The sequence below is a fragment of the Culicoides brevitarsis genome, chromosome 3 (genome assembly GCF_036172545.1).
Source record: "Culicoides brevitarsis isolate CSIRO-B50_1 chromosome 3, AGI_CSIRO_Cbre_v1, whole genome shotgun sequence".
Taxonomy (NCBI): domain Eukaryota; kingdom Metazoa; phylum Arthropoda; class Insecta; order Diptera; family Ceratopogonidae; genus Culicoides; species Culicoides brevitarsis.
In genome coordinates, this window is record NC_087087.1 from 13,666,766 (window position 1) to 13,678,642 (window position 11,877).

Genomic DNA, 11,877 nt, shown 5'->3' on the forward strand with positions numbered 1-11,877 from the left:
ATTTTATTTAATTTATTTATTATTTATTTTAATTTTAAATTCAAAAATAAAATTTAGTTTGCAGTAGATTTTTTTCAATTTTTTTAAAATTAATTTTCAATTTTTTTTAAATATTTTATTCAATTTTTTTTATTGAAAAGGTAATTTCATTAATGAAATTTTTTTGAGGAGTAACAAAATGAGAAACTTTCAAAATTTTCAAAAAATATGTTTTAACTTCACATATATGTAAATTTGGTAGTAAAGTTGTAACGAAAGAAGCCAATAAAGTTGATATTTTCCTCGATATTTTCCCAAAATTAACTTTCTAATGAAAAAGTATAACATTACATGTTCCAAACCAAAATCAATACATACTTCAGGAAAAGTTTCATATTAAAAACTATGTTAACAAATATTTGAAAATAAAAATAATTTTTATTCCAATCTCAGTTTCCTCTCATGGCTGTATTTAGTTTTAACATTTCATTTTTACAACCAAAGAAACAAATACGACCAACATTTTTTTTTTTGTTGTTGTCAAAACTTTTGCAACTGACATTTGGCTGATTGGTATTGGATTCTGTGAAATGAATGCAAAGTTTTTGATAAACAAAACAAAGTTTACATTTCAATTTTAATAAAATGTATAGATGTTCCTCCCCCTCCTTCCTCCCTCCCCAAAAAAATAAAGTCTTCAACCGTCATTCATGGCATCATCATCAAAAAAAAAAACGAAGAGAAAACAAAATAATATGAAAATATTGATTTATAAACATATAAAAGTCAGACAAAGCCTCTTTCGCAGTAAGGAATCCCCTCTTGGCTCAAGTACTATTTAAATGTAAATGCAAGTAATGTTTAAATTACAGTCAGATCCAATCCGGCCGCTATTCAAATGGAAATGTCAATTTTTTGATTTTTTCTTAAAGAATTTTTTTTTTTCGTTTGAAACAGGAGGAGGGAGAAATTGAAGATTATTGTCACTTTTGATTGTACTTCACACCGGAAAATGGACTCGAATTTCATCGCAGAGCCAAACAATGGTGCTCTAATTGAAAATATCACACAAAAGGAATAAATAAATTCATCGTTCTTCACCCCTCTACTGGTCGTTTGGGTGAAACAAATAAATTTTAATCAAGTGATACTTGAAGTTAATTTATACAAAAAGTTGAAAATAATTCTCAATTGTTTTTTATTAACACATTTTGTGCCCGAATTTAAATGGGAAATGGTAATGTTTTTCCGTCTAACTGCCGCCTTTGGTAGGAAAATTTTTCCGTAAAAATGTTTCAAGGAAACGAAACGATGGAAGATAAATTAGATTAAATAGCTACTCGACGACATGACAAGTCAAGACAACACCAAAAGTTTTTATTTGCAATTTTAAAGTAATTATAAAGCAGTTTGTCATCATCATCATCAGCAAACATGATATCCTTGATGATAGATACTTTTCAGCTGAACTTTGTTCGTTTCAGCTTGGAATTGTTCGGTGAGTATTTTAAATTTTTTTTCTTTTATTTTTTTTAAATCGAGAGTAACTAATCGAGTCTCAAAAAAAAATCGTAAATCCTTTTCAATACAAATATCAGAGAATACCTTCGATTTTACAACGAAAACGATTTTATACGTTTTTTATGTCTTTTTCATTTTTATATCTTCTCGTTTTCAGCTGAGAAAAACTTTATGGAAATAAGAGGTAAGATTTGTTTTTGTTGTAATATAATACAGCATGTGCAGCAAACATGTGAAAATAATGTGTTGTGAGACTTTTAAGCACACTCGGAGGAGGAAGGGAATAAAAAAAAATAAAAAAAAAGAACGAGGAGATAAGGATATGAAAATGCTCAAAAATATTGGAACAAACTTTATTACAAGTCAAAAGGATAAAATTTGAATAAAGACAAGTTGAGAATGTTTCCGAAAAAGTTATGTGAATTTTGTTGGGTAGGTCGTGTGTGGAGACGTCTGGTTAGTATTTATTTTTTTCTTTTTCGCAGCTGGTACTTTTTTTTATTTTTTTTTTCAGAGTTCACAATAGTTCACAACAATATTGGCAGCGATAAAAAAAACAAATTTGAATGAAATTTTTTGAATCAATTTTTATGGAAGAAGAATTTGATGTCAAGTATAAAAATATGGGCAATAATTTTTGCAGTAACGAAAGAAAACAAAAATCCCAGACAAAGAATAGAATCTAAAAAATATTTCAATTAATTCAAACCAAGCATAAATGATAAATTAACGAAATATTGGGAAAAAAAGTAGAAAACTATCAGATCACGTTCGACTTTTTATACCTAAGAGATTTGAAACTTACAAATTGTATGCATTGCCAATCTGTAGTTGGATTGCGCATGTAAATATTATGGATTGCACTTACATTAAATAGAAATGGTTAAACGGGCATTGTTGGCTGCGGCTAGATGTGTCTATAAAACCCTCTGAACGAAACTTATGAAAAAAAGACTCACTGAAGTTTCTATTTTTTTTTTAAAAATAAATATCTGTTAAAAAAAATAAATTGTAAGTAGAAGTGATGAGCTACTGTTAATGAGTAATAAACACAATTCTCATCTGGATATTTTAAAGTAATAAAATAATTAAAAAGAATGAACTTTGCAGTCATAAAATATCATCGGAGCGTATTTTCTACTATAATTCTGGATAAGAAGACAGTCGACGAAATATTTTTAACAGAATAGATGATCAAATTAACCTTACTGAATTTCTTAAATACAAGTTAATCGATATTTTTAAATTTTTGGAAGGTATAAATTTTGTTACATGAGAATTATAAGCTTTAAAGATTTCTAATTTGACAAATCAAAAAGATCCTAAAATCAAATGGGCTGAGATAAAGTATTTTGGCTTTTTTTAAAGTCTCAAATTTTCAAATTTTTTTCAAATTTTTTTTAAAAAAATTTTTTTCAAGTAATAAAAATTAGGAATAATTTTCTATCAAAATTTGAAAAGTCTTTCAATTAAGATTTCGATTAATAAGAATTTAATTAAAAAAAATTAGATGACATGTTTCAAATATTTAAGAATGTGTTTTTCTTTTAAATATTAATATACCTCAAGGTTTTAAAATAATTATATTGAATTATATATTATTTTAAAAAATATGGAAAAAAAATAATCCGTTCTTTTAACATCTTTACGTAAAACTTTTGAATTTTTAACGAAATTTCGCAATTTTTCAATATTTTTAACAAAAACTTTAAGAAAAAATTATTTTAATGAATATTTTTTAATTAATTTATTGATTTTATGAAAAATAACTTTAAAGTTTGACTTAAAAATTTCTTAAAAAATCAAAAAAAAAAAATGAAAAAATATTGTTCTATTAACTTCAAAATTGATGTGGTATTAATTATATTAGCAATTTTTGAATTTGTAACGGATTTTTTCCATAAGAATTATCTACATAACGGTAATTAAAATTATATTAATTTTATTGAGTTCAAATAAAATTTAATATTTAAGTTATTTCATTTGATTTAATAATCGAAAAATTTGCCAAAAGACATGTGTCAACAGTGAATGATTTTTTTTTTGACAAAATTATTTCTGGTCTTTAAAAAAAATATTTTATTTTTTTTTAATTAATCAATTGACTTTAATTAAAATTTTTAATTAAATTAATTTAAAAAAAAACTAGTTATTCAAAAAAAAAATTCCCCGGTTTTTTTTCACTACAGATCAAAACTTCTGAAGCAAAAAATGTAAAAAAAATATAAAAACATGACCAATTGATTTCTGACAACTTTTTGTCTACTTCATATATTAAGTCTTATATAAAAAAAAAAAAAGCCCAAATGGGTTCATTAACATATTCATCTTATATCACAAAAGTCATTGAACTCATTCTTAGAGCTCAACTCAAATTAAAGACTTCTTCACAAACATGAAGAAACCCAAAAGCAATACAAAAACCTCACTCGAATAAATATTCCACAAAAACAAGTTCCTAGAATCTCATGGATACATAAAATTCCCAAAAATCATGTCTCCTTTAAATAAAAATAAATCTGACATACAAAAAAAAATTCTAATCCAAAAAAGTGGTATGCCATAAAACGTCTTCTTCTTCTTCGTTTTTTTCCCGGATAAAATTTATTGTACTTTGTTTTTACAATAAATATTTTTCCGTTCATATCAGTTCGTGATTTGCTGTTTGTCTCTGAAGACGTAACAAAAAGTGTGTGCGAATGACAGTCACAGCGACGCCAAAAATCCGTGTCTCTCATAACAACAACAACAACAACAACATTTTTTGGGAGACCATATTTTTCTTCCCATTTCCAATAAATAACCGATGATAGTCGGAGCGACGATGAGATATAACAAAAGTGTTTTCCTGCTGGGATAGCAGAGCCACTTACGAACGTGTTTTTTCGCTTTTGATGTGCGATGAAATATGAGAAAACAATGTCTGTGTCGGTCATAAAGTGGAGAATGGATGTTGTTGTGATTTAATGATTGTATATAATTTTTTTTTTGTGTCCTATTCCTTGTAACTGTTCCTTTTGGGCATGGGAAAAAACACAAGCTGCTGACACACTTTTCCCGTACCTCCGAAAAGTTTGCCATATAAATTGTTATTTACCGATCAATCAGTTTGGCGAAGCATACGGCATTCACTCGATTCATTTATCAAACATCAGTAATTTATCATGCATAACAACAATCATTTTCGTATTTTATTTTTTGGTATGTGCTACGAAAGGTATGCAGGCGTTACAAAAGTTGTTGATGTTGACACATACCTTTTTAACAGCTGTTAGCAAACACTTCCTCTTCTATGCCGAGTCACATTTCTTTGTGTGTTTGCGATTTTTTCGGCAGGTTTTTTTTTTGCTCATAAGTAAACTCAGACGTTTGAGATTTGGTCACGTATTTCGTTTATTTTTGAATTGAACGTGTCCACATTCGCAATTTTAACAAAAAATGAAAAAAATCTTGATAAACCCGACAAATAAAGGGAGACATTCTTGCGATTTAATGGAATGAAAATCACCTTTTTTATTGAGGTAGGACCGGAATTTGATTTTTGTATAAACCAGAAGTTGATTTAAAAAAATTATATTAAAGAAACTTAGTAGAAATTTTAGTACTAATTTGTTCGTTTTTAAAACAAAGTTTTTCATTTTTAGTAATTTTTTCCTTTTTAGTACTAAGAATTTACTTTGAGTATTATTTTTTTCAATTTTAAAGCAAAATTATTCAAATTTAGTACTAATTTTTTAAGTTTTAGTACAAACTTGTAAATTTTTTGTAAAAAATTATTCAGTTTTACACAATTTTTTTAACTTTTAGTACAAATTTTACATTTTTAAGTGCAAATTTTGTAATTTTTAGTCTTTTTAGTACTATTTTGCAGTTTTATTAAGTCTTAAATAATTTTTAGTACGAGTTTGTAACTTTTAGTACTAAAACTTCGTATATTTTTAGTACTTCTTTTTTTTTTTGGTTTTTCTGCATTTTTAGTACTAAATTGTTCATTTCAAGTATTTAGTTGTTTTGTTTTATTTCATTTTTTTCAGTTTTAGAACTAAGTTGTCTAGTTTTAGTACAAATTTGTTCAGTTTTGTACAACTTTGTTAACTCTTAGATTTTTTTTTCATATTTAGAGCAAAGTTTATAATTTTTTGTACTAAAATGCTCATTATTGGTACAAAGTTATTTTATTTCCATACAATTTTTTTTTAGCTCTAGAGCCAACTTCTTTAGTTTCAAAACGAATTTTTAACTTTTAGTACAAACTTTTATTTTGACAACGAAATTTTAAATTTTTAGAACTCATTATTCAGTTTTATCAAATTTTTTAAAATAATTTTTAGTACTAATTTGTTCACTTTTAGTACTAAATTCTTCATTTTAAATTTTTTCAGATTTTGAACTAAGTTGTCAAATTTTATTACAATTTTTTCAGTTTTAGTACTAAACTGCTCAATTTTAGTACAAATTTCTTAATTTTTAGTACTAAGTCTCTCAATTTAAAAACAAATTTATTCATTTTAGTATTTTTCATTCTCAGAACAAATTTAACTTAAATTCTTTTAATTTTTTACAAAATTTAATAATTCTTTTCAAATTTAGTACTAACATTTTTAGTACAAAGTTTTTAGTACAAACTTTTGCTTTGTAGTTAAGGACAAATTTGTGAGTTTTAAGAGTATTTTATTTTATTAAGTTTTATCAAAATTTTGATAATTTTTAGAACAACTTTGTTATTTTTTAGTACTAAGTTGTTCATTTTTAGTACAAATTTTCAAACGACCAAAATTAATTTTCGATAAAATTGTTCATTTTTATGCCAACTTTGGTACTTTGAATCAAAATCGGCATAAGATCAAACTTCCTTAGCCTCAAGGTAATCCAAACATTGATTGTCAAAGCCCAATATTTGATCGTAAAACCTTTCACCAAAATAAAAAAAACTGCCATAAATTATTACAAAAATGTTCAATTCTCCGATGGAATCGACGACGACGACGACAAGATGACAGCATGACTCTACGTGATTCAGGCAGTAAAAAAAATACGAGAAGAAAATTAATGTCCTCAAAAATAGTTGGTTGGTGGGAGTGGCTGATTTAATAGATCAAAATGTGACAAATGTCGTCTTTTACACAAGCTGGAAGGTTTTGCTCTCCACGCGCAACTAACTAGATAATAAAAAATGAGCTGAAGTCAACAAACATTTTCCGCACAATTTTTACTCTGCCGTACATCGTCGTTCGTAGTTAAAGTTAAGACAATATTTTATCATTCGGAACGGAGAATTTATGTTCGTATATTTCATAATAAATGATGGTTGTGTCTTTGTGGAACGTGTCAACGACATGCCCATCGATGCCACAGAGTGAGAGAGAGAGTAAGGGAGAAGGTCACGTAGATCAATCTCTTTGAAGGACGAACGATGAAAATTTATTCATCAGAACAACTTTTTAAGCGCACTTAAAACCAATCCAAACAACTTTATCTCTCTCTCGAAATTTTGTCTCTCATGCAACGCAAGAGAATGCAATCAAAGCCCATAAAGCTCCATATGTAAATTTAATATTTTCGTTATGCAACTTGTGTGTGTTCTCTTTTGTTCGCAAATATATAAACAGTTATCAAAATATTATAAATTTATTTGTCAAATATCCCAAATAGAGTCTCGTTTTGACACAGAGACACAAAACAATCGAGAGAAACAAAAGAGACACTCAACTCAACACATCAAAAGCCTTTTCAGCTAAAACTATGTCATAATGTGTGCAACTTGCCTTCATTTATTTATTAGTATGTCATTTTGTCGTGTATCTGGTTGGAACAAGATACGAAACAATACTTTTCCGAAAAAGTTGACACATCATAGGTACACACAATTTTAGATGATAAAATTTTCGGGAGGGAGAAAACCTAAATTCCCATCTAATCATAAGAGAGACGAAGGAGTGAGAGGAGCAAAACTTGTTTTGTGGGTTGAGTTTGTTGTTCAATTTTGTTTATTTTATAGGACCCGTTCTATGCTTTTTGCTGTAGATGGTAGACTTATTATGACACTAAATTCTAATTTGTGTGATGAAAAACGGTAGATTCCATTCTGTCATTTAGGTTCAGAGGCAGTGGTGAGGTGAGAAATTTGCATGCGAAGGGCTTTTTTAAATTTTTAGTACAAAAATTTCGTTTTTAGTACAAATTTGTTAATTTTTAGTACTAAATTGCTTAGTTTAAATACAAATTTCTTAATTTTTAGAACAAATTTTTAATTTGTAGAACAAACTTTTAATTTGTATTAAAAATTATTCAATTTTAGTACTAAGTTATTAATTTTTAGTACAAATTTTCTCATTTTTAGTACTAAGAATTAATTTTTAATACAAATTTGTTTAATTTTAAAACAAAACTGTTCAAGCTTAGTACTAAATTTATTAGTTTTTGTACAAATTTCCTCAATCTAGTACAACTTTGTTAATTTTTAGAACAAATTTTTCATTTTTAGAACAAACTTTTTAATTTGTATTAAAAAAATTATTCAATTTTAGTACTGAGATAATTATTTTTAGTACAAAGTCATTAACTTTTAGTACAAAGAATTCATTTTTAGTACTAACTTAAGTAAGTTTTTGTACAAATTTGTTAAATTTTTATCCAAATTTTTTCAACTTTGTTAACTTTTAGAACAAATTTTTCATTTTCATAACAAATTTATTATTTTTTAGTAGAATTTTTCAGTTTTATTAAGTTTTTAAATATTTTTTAGTACAAACTTGTAGCTTTTAGTACTAAACTTATAAGAGCCCGCACATGTTTTATCATTCTCAATCCTAAACTTTGCATTTCAGTGCAAATTTCTTAATTTTTAGTACTAAATAATTAATTTTAAGTACTAAGTTGTTTTATTTTAGTACAAATTTGTACAGTTTTAGAACCAACTTTTTTTTTAGAACTAAGCTTTAAGTACAAATTTTATTTTTGGCGAAAAAATTTTGGTTCTTTTTCAGTTTTATTAATATTTTGATAATTTTTAGTACAAAGTTTTTTAATTTTTGTACTAAGTTGCTCATTTTTTATAAAAAAATATTTATTTTTAGTACTAAGTTTAAAAGTTTAGAACTAACTTATTTAGTTGTAGAACAAATTTTTCAATGAAAATTTGGTTTTTGATGAAAATTTGTTAACTTTTAGGACAAAATCTTTCATTTGCAATGCAAACTAGTCTTTTTTGACATCTCAAACGAATGTTACCTGTAATAATCTGTTATTGTCAACAATCACAGTTAATGACCAATATTAATTTAATAACATTACAAATGAACCGTAAATACATCTAATCAACTGGATTGCCGCCAAATTCCCCGAAATATTGATTTTGTAATTTCTCGCTGCCACATTTCACGCGTGAAAATTCATTTCTCTATGCCACTGCGAGGGATTAAAAGATTTCCAAATGGTTAAGTTTTGTGTCAGTAATCCATAAAATCCCCATAAAACGAGCCCTTTTTCCAATCCCATCACTTTATCTGCATCGCTTCGGTGCCCTAATGAAAATGTCTTCATTTTCTGTCATCAAAACTCAAATTTCAGAAGATTCAATGAATCACGCACGCTTCTATGGGTTGCATTATCTCTGTGTTTGTGTGTGTGTTTCTGTCTGGACCACTGGATAATCTTTGATGTGACAGAAACATGCGATTGCTTTTTATCTGCACACATTCACATAAGTTTTAGAGGAGATTATGAGGGTGATTTGTTCATGTATACAATGACAACCCGATACTCGGTATGGCAGGCAAGTAACAAGAGTTAAATTGTGGTTTTAAGGAGATTTTTCACGGGATCAAGTTAGGTCATTTTTGTTGAATGAATGGACATTGGATGGATTTTTTTTTAATTAAAAATTCATGAAAAATAGAAAAAATAATAATTTTTACTATTTTTTTTTCAACTATTCGAACCAAATATGAAAAAGCTCATATTTTTTAAATACTTTCAAAGATTTATTTTTAAAAAATTTGTAATTTACAAAAAACTCAAGAACAATTCTCGAAAGTATTTAACTTTTCAAAAGGGTTTTTCGAAAATTTCAAATTTTCTTCAAAAGTATTTCAAAATTAATTCCGAAAATTTCTGAATTATTTTCGAAAATTTTAAAATTATTTTCGAAAATTTGTAATTATTTTCGAAAATTTTTAATTAATTTCGAAAATTTGTAATTATTTTCGAAATTTCAAAATTATTTTCGAAAATTTGTGAATTATTTTCGAAAATTTTAAAATTAATTTCGAAAATTTGTGAATTATTTTCGAAAATTTAAGAATTGTTTCGAAAATTTTAAAATTAATTTCAAAAATTTGTGAATTATTTTCGAAAATTTCGTTTCGAAAATTTGTGAATTATTTTCGAAAATTTAAGAATTGTTTCGAAAATTTTAAAATTAATTTCAAAAATTTGTGAATTATTTTCGAAAATTTAAGAATTGTTTCGAAAATTTTAAAATTAATTTCGAAAATTTGTGAATTATTTTCGAAAATTTGAAAATTAACTTCGAAAATTTGTGAATTATTTTCGAAAATTTAAGAATCGTTTCAAAAATTTGAAAATTAGCTTCGAAAATTTGTGAATTATTTTCGAAAATTTGAAAATTGAAAATTTTAACTTAATTTCAAATTTTGAATTATTTTCGAAAATTTAAGAATTGTTTCTTAAATTAATTTCGAAAATTTTAAAATTATTTTCGAAAATTAATTTCGAAATTTTTTAAATTACTTCCAAAGATTTGAGTCTTCGAAAATAATTTTTTGTAAAAGTTGAGAATCTTAAAAATATTTCGAAATTTTAAATTCGATAAAAATTTTATTTCAACGTCATTAATTTGTTAGAATTTTTAAAATAAAATGAAATTTCATTTAAAACTTCAATCAATTTTTAACTGAAAAAAAAAAAAAAATTACTTACCACATCGATCAACTGTGACAACTTCAGTTTGATGCAAACCCGTAGCACATCCGATGTATTGACCACGGGTCGTACCAGTTTGTTGTAATTGCTAAGGAGATCATCGTACAGACGCTTGGCATCCGGATTGCCTGCCACCGCTCCGTGGACTACGAGAGCGGACAGCAGCCATGCGCGGAATGTCTCGCCTGTCGTAGGCGATCCAATTCTCATGTTTGCTGCCACGCGCTTTAATTAACACGAGACGCTATTAAATATTTGCTCCTTTTTCACGCCTCTTTATAATTGATTATTGATTAATTAACACTACAAATACTGAGCTATATGGAATATTGAACGAACACCCACAAATGGTGTGTCAATTAACTTATTTTTCTTGTCATCATTATTATTAAATTTTTATTTTTTTTTTTATTAATTTAATTTTTTTTAAATATTTATTTGATTTTTTTTTTATTTATTTGAATGAAATCCAATCTGACACAAACTCATTTTGATCAATCAATTATGAATTATTCATTGTTTCGGGCTATGTTTATCGCACCTTGATGCAATTTAAAACAATCCGAATTTCTCTCCCGTCGATACTTTTGACGCGCACAAATTGTAATTAACTTTTTTGCTGGGCGCATAATGGAATAATATCATCATTATTACGATTTTTTTTTTGCTATTTTCTGTTGCCGCGAATAGAAAAGCCCGGAAAAAGTGTGTGTTATCGCTTTTTGCTGCAGTCTCGGGACGACAATAATAATTCTGGGGTTTGCTTTTAATTTATTCTTTTCATTCGCCGACCGGGCATGCATGCAAAATTATTATTGTCGCGAAAAGTTTAAAATAATTTTTTGTATGCGCTTTATTTTGTTATTTTTTTAATTGGTGCACAGCACTGCTTCGTCGTTGTCGCTGCTGAATAAATTTTAGCAACAACGGCATTAATGTTATTTATAAAATGTTGTCCCTTTTTTTTAGAGAAGCTGCGTTATTGTTTTGGCTGCTGCTGCTGCGTTATTTGTGCACACCGTGGGACAGCTAGCTGAAAAAATAGAGAGACAAAAAAAACAATGAATTTGGTATTAAATTAAAATGTAGCGAGGTTGCATGGAGCGAAACGGTTAGAAAAGATTTGAATTTTGGTATAATCGGATTTTAGTGAAATATTTTTTTTTAATGATCGTTATCAGGTATTATTTTTATGTCACAGGTTTTACGTTTTGGAAGCAACAAGGGGTCAAGTTGAAAAAAGTAGTTCAAAAAAATCACTTGAGTATTACGAGTGTCTTTAATGCTTCAATATTTGTGGAAAAATATGCAATTTTTGAGGACTGGTAAAACAACTTTTAAAACTTTTGGTAAGTAATTTTTAAACTTTAATTTTTTTAATGTTTCTTTTTATTTTTAGGCTAGAACCAGGATAAAAATTTCTTCAATTAATTC

General features: G+C 26.8%; 1 protein-coding gene across 3 annotated transcripts in view; it reads right to left on the reverse strand.

The window, feature by feature from the left end:
• LOC134835619 (acetylcholine receptor subunit alpha-like) overlaps window positions 1-10,705 on the reverse strand; it is a 72,019-nt gene extending 61,314 nt beyond the window's left edge. For all 3 annotated transcript variants that reach the window (XM_063850518.1, XM_063850519.1, XM_063850517.1), the window contains exon 1: window positions 10,441-10,705. In XM_063850518.1, coding sequence (XP_063706588.1) covers window positions 10,441-10,653 — 213 coding nt within the window. In that variant the 5' untranslated portion in view covers window positions 10,654-10,705. The remainder of the gene's footprint in view (window positions 1-10,440) is intronic.
• Between the last annotated feature and the right edge of the window lie 1,172 nt (window positions 10,706-11,877).